At 35.3% G+C, this 3,512-nt stretch overlaps 1 protein-coding gene across 1 annotated transcript; it reads right to left on the bottom strand.

The window, feature by feature from the left end:
* Nucleotides 1–435: 435 nt before the first annotated feature.
* Nucleotides 436–3,110, bottom strand: LOC106301303 (aldehyde dehydrogenase family 3 member F1-like). Its single transcript, XM_013737666.1, has 9 exons — nucleotides 2,689–3,110; nucleotides 2,462–2,558; nucleotides 2,172–2,378; nucleotides 1,836–1,960; nucleotides 1,641–1,745; nucleotides 1,399–1,571; nucleotides 1,238–1,328; nucleotides 985–1,134; nucleotides 436–810 (listed from the first exon to the last, which is right to left on the bottom strand). Exons 1-9 carry the CDS (start codon nucleotides 2,956–2,958, stop codon nucleotides 574–576), a joined length of 1,455 nt encoding a protein of 484 aa, XP_013593120.1. The 5' UTR covers nucleotides 2,959–3,110; the 3' UTR covers nucleotides 436–573.
* Between the last annotated feature and the right edge of the window lie 402 nt (nucleotides 3,111–3,512).

Below are 3,512 nucleotides of genomic sequence, written 5' to 3'. Positions count from 1 at the left end.
GGTGGGGATGAAAGAAACTGCCTCAGTGATGCAGTGACCTATTATTGTGGTGTGCGCGCCCATACTTTTCATCAGCTTTTTTTTTTTCTTTGGACAAGACACACATACACACCTTTACGTACATGTATACGACCCCATGTATGTAAAAATTAATTACAATATTGTTAGATGAATATTAATGAATTTTAGACAGTCTACATTCATTTTCTAGTCCAATTGTTCATAAGTATCATTTCACGTACTACTTAATTCACTAAAGTCCATATTAATGTTTTACGGAATTGTACTAATCTTGAGATCTATCGTGGAAAATACTGCGGTTGTCTGTCTTGCAATCAAATTTTTGTACAACTTTTTTTAGTTAATTCTAATATAAATTTCTCAATGAAAAGTACGTATGTAACCGTGGTTACTAAGAATGTAACTCGGTAGAAATATATGTGAAAATTACTTATAGAATATCATATAACTTGAATGACATGGTGCAAACTTATTAGGTGAAGATATGAAAATCAAACATAAGTGATATGAACCAATCACATATGTGTGTGTTTCTCTTCTCGCTTTCTGATTTTATCTTTTAAGACCGAGCATTAAGAGGACAAGCTTGAAGTAAGCTTCACAAAATGCTAGTCTAATAAAAGTGAGCTTGAAGTTGTTCCATGGAGGGTATCGAGGTTCAAGATCAATTGCTAAGCTTCCTTCCATTATTGCCTTCTCGTGACTGAAACATTCAAATGAGTATTTCCCGTGATACCTTCCCATTCCACTCTCTCCCACTCCTCCAAAGGGCAACGCATCACACATATACTGCAATTACAATCACCACTCGAAGATATTAGAAAGTTCTTTATAGCATATGTTTCTTTTTTTCAAAATGACTAGGAATTTATAGGTCCGAAGACTAGTTTCATGGGGATTCATCTTGTGGTGTGTTGAATAGTTGGGAATATGACAAATATTTTTTATATATATGATATATACCTGGATCATGACGTCGTTGAAGGTAACACTTCCAGAGGATGTTTCGGATAAGATTCTAGTTTTAAGTTTCTCGTCCTTGGTAAATGCATAGATGGCAAGTGGCTTTGGTTTTGACTTGATGAACCCTATGCTTTCTTGGATGTCACGTAACTTCATTACATCAGAGGAAATAGTCAAAATCAGCAACGATTAGTCAATTATCTATACTCTACTAACTAATGTTACTAATCTGTATGTATGACTGTATGCTTACTGTGATGATCGGGAGAACTGGACCAAATATTTCTTCATTCATTATCTCAGAATCAAGAGGAGGATTCAACAAGATCGTTGGCTCAACATACCTGTCAAACAAAACCTATTGTAAAACAGATTCCGTGTTATGAAAGAAACATGATTAAATCTAAATTATACAGCTTCTCTTCATCCATGGAGCCACCATAGACGATTGAAGCTTGAACACGAGGATCATTAAGAAGACGAGACAGTCTCTGAAAGTGTTTCTTGGTGACAATCCTAGCTACACATCCAGATTCTTTAGGGTTTTCTCCAAAGAAAGACTTTATCACCGGCTTAAACATTTCAATCTATAGAAAAAACAACAAACTCTTAGAGATACTAACAGAAACAATGCTTGCATTTGTGTGTATACGTACCAGAGAAGACGCAAAACTCTGTTCGACAAGAACGTAATCTACGGAGATACAAGCTTGTCCACTGCAAGATCCCCATTTTCCTCCAGAGATCCTCTTAACAATCGACTATATGCTCATGAAAGTTAATAAAAATTCAGACACTTTCAAGATTACTTAATATTGGATGTAAGAAAAACAGAAAAAAAAAACACATACCATTATGTCCTTTGAAACAGAGTGGTGATCAATAATGGTGGGACATTTTCCACCAAGCTCCAATGTCACAGGAGTCAAATGCTCTGCAGCTGCAGCCATTATAATCTTTCCGATTCTTGGACTCCCTACAAACAAACAACAATTAGGCATATTCAACTACAACAAGCATGTAAATGAATGAAGTCTCACGTCGGTTGTTGGAGAAATAATTAATTAATATATAAAGAAATAGGACCAGTCTATTTAGTCGTCAATTGATTTTAAGTTGGAATCCGTCGTATAACTGAATTCAACAAAGCTAGTTATAGAGTTGTTGAGGTGTGAATTGAGCGATACCCGTGAAGAAGATCTTGTCCCATTGATGCTGCAAGAGGATAGTTGCGACATCAGGTCCTCCTTCAATAACTTTTATGGCTTTGTTGTCGAGGTAAGACGGGATTGTCTTGGCGAGGAAGGCAGATGCGTTAGGGCTTAATTCAGATGCCTTGAGCAGCACGGTATTGCCTGCTGATATTGCCCCAATCATTGGGTCCAAAGACAAAGCTGACCACAAACAATAAAAGGCACAATATTAACTCTATTTAAATATTTCAAAAAAGAAAGTGATTCAAGATCCAAACTCTTACATATAGGAAAGTTCCAGCTAGACAGAACAAGAACCGTCCCATACGGTTCTGAGATCACTTTCCCCGTTGCTGGGTAGAACAGCAGAGGAAGGTTGCTCTGTTTTTTCATCACCAAGAAAACAATTATCCAAACAAAAAATGATTAACCAATATTTTTTTTTTGATAAACCAATATTTTTATCTCATACTACAATTATTAACGTATGCGCATGGTGTAGGGTCCTTACTTTTCTGGGAACAACCCATTTGTCAAGACTGTTTAAAGCAGTAGCAGCTGATCTCATGACAAAACCAAGCTCGTCTCTAAAAGCTTCAGTACTGTGTTTGCCCAAATCTTGAAACAGAACATCGCACATCTTTTCTTCGTTGTCTTTAACCATCTCGATTATAGCTTTGAGCTGTGTCTTCCTCCACTTCACACTCCTCGTCCTCCCGCTCGCAAACGTCTCTCTCATCTCTCTCAAGCTCAGATCCACAGCCTCCTTCATGGCTTCCATGGCTTTTACTCTCTAACTCTCTCGACTCTATTCAGAAGCAGAGTTTGGTTTTATTAAGAAGCTCTCTGCTTGTTTGTTTGTTTTTGATTGCCTCTTTTGGAGCTAGAGTGTTTCATTTTCAAGATTCAACCACTTATTGGTGGTGTTTAAAAGGGGAAAGAAAAAAAACTAGTTGGGAAAGTGATAAGGTAAACATTAAATAGGTTCTGCTATCTTATTAGGTTTAACAATCGTTATCATGAAGTTACATGTCCATGTCTTTGTATTAAATGTTATAGTTTATAGTTTTATGCAATGTTCACATGTTAGATATTATAATTTCTACAAATACTTTTAGTACTAGGTTAAGACCCGCGCCTTGCGCGGAATCAACATTATATATATAAATTATTTTATGTATTAAATATTTTTACATATTATAAAATAATAAATATATATTAAATAATTAAAAGTCAGTAACTATTAAAAATATAATTAAATTGGTGCAAACATATAAATCAATTGTATTAATCCAAATTTTTTTTATTTGATAGGATATGTTATTAAATTTAAAT

The sequence above is a fragment of the Brassica oleracea genome, chromosome C7 (genome assembly GCF_000695525.1).
Source record: "Brassica oleracea var. oleracea cultivar TO1000 chromosome C7, BOL, whole genome shotgun sequence".
NCBI lineage: Eukaryota > Viridiplantae > Streptophyta > Magnoliopsida > Brassicales > Brassicaceae > Brassica > Brassica oleracea.
The sequence above is the reverse complement of the archived record's forward strand: the minus strand, read 5'-3'. Positions and strand labels throughout refer to the sequence as shown.

Bases quoted from the DNA above. Each gene is read 5' to 3' on its own strand.
- LOC106301303 (XM_013737666.1), bottom strand. From the start codon at position 2,958: ATGGAAGCCATGAAGGAGGCTGTGGATCTGAGCTTGAGAGAGATGAGA. The intron at 2,379-2,461 runs GTAAGAGTTTGG...GTTTGTGGTCAG, and splicing joins TAGCTGGAACTTTCCTATAT to CTTTGTCTTTGGACCCAATG. The intron at 1,572-1,640 runs GTACGTATACAC...TTTTTTCTATAG, and splicing joins AGAGTTTTGCGTCTTCTCTG to ATTGAAATGTTTAAGCCGGT.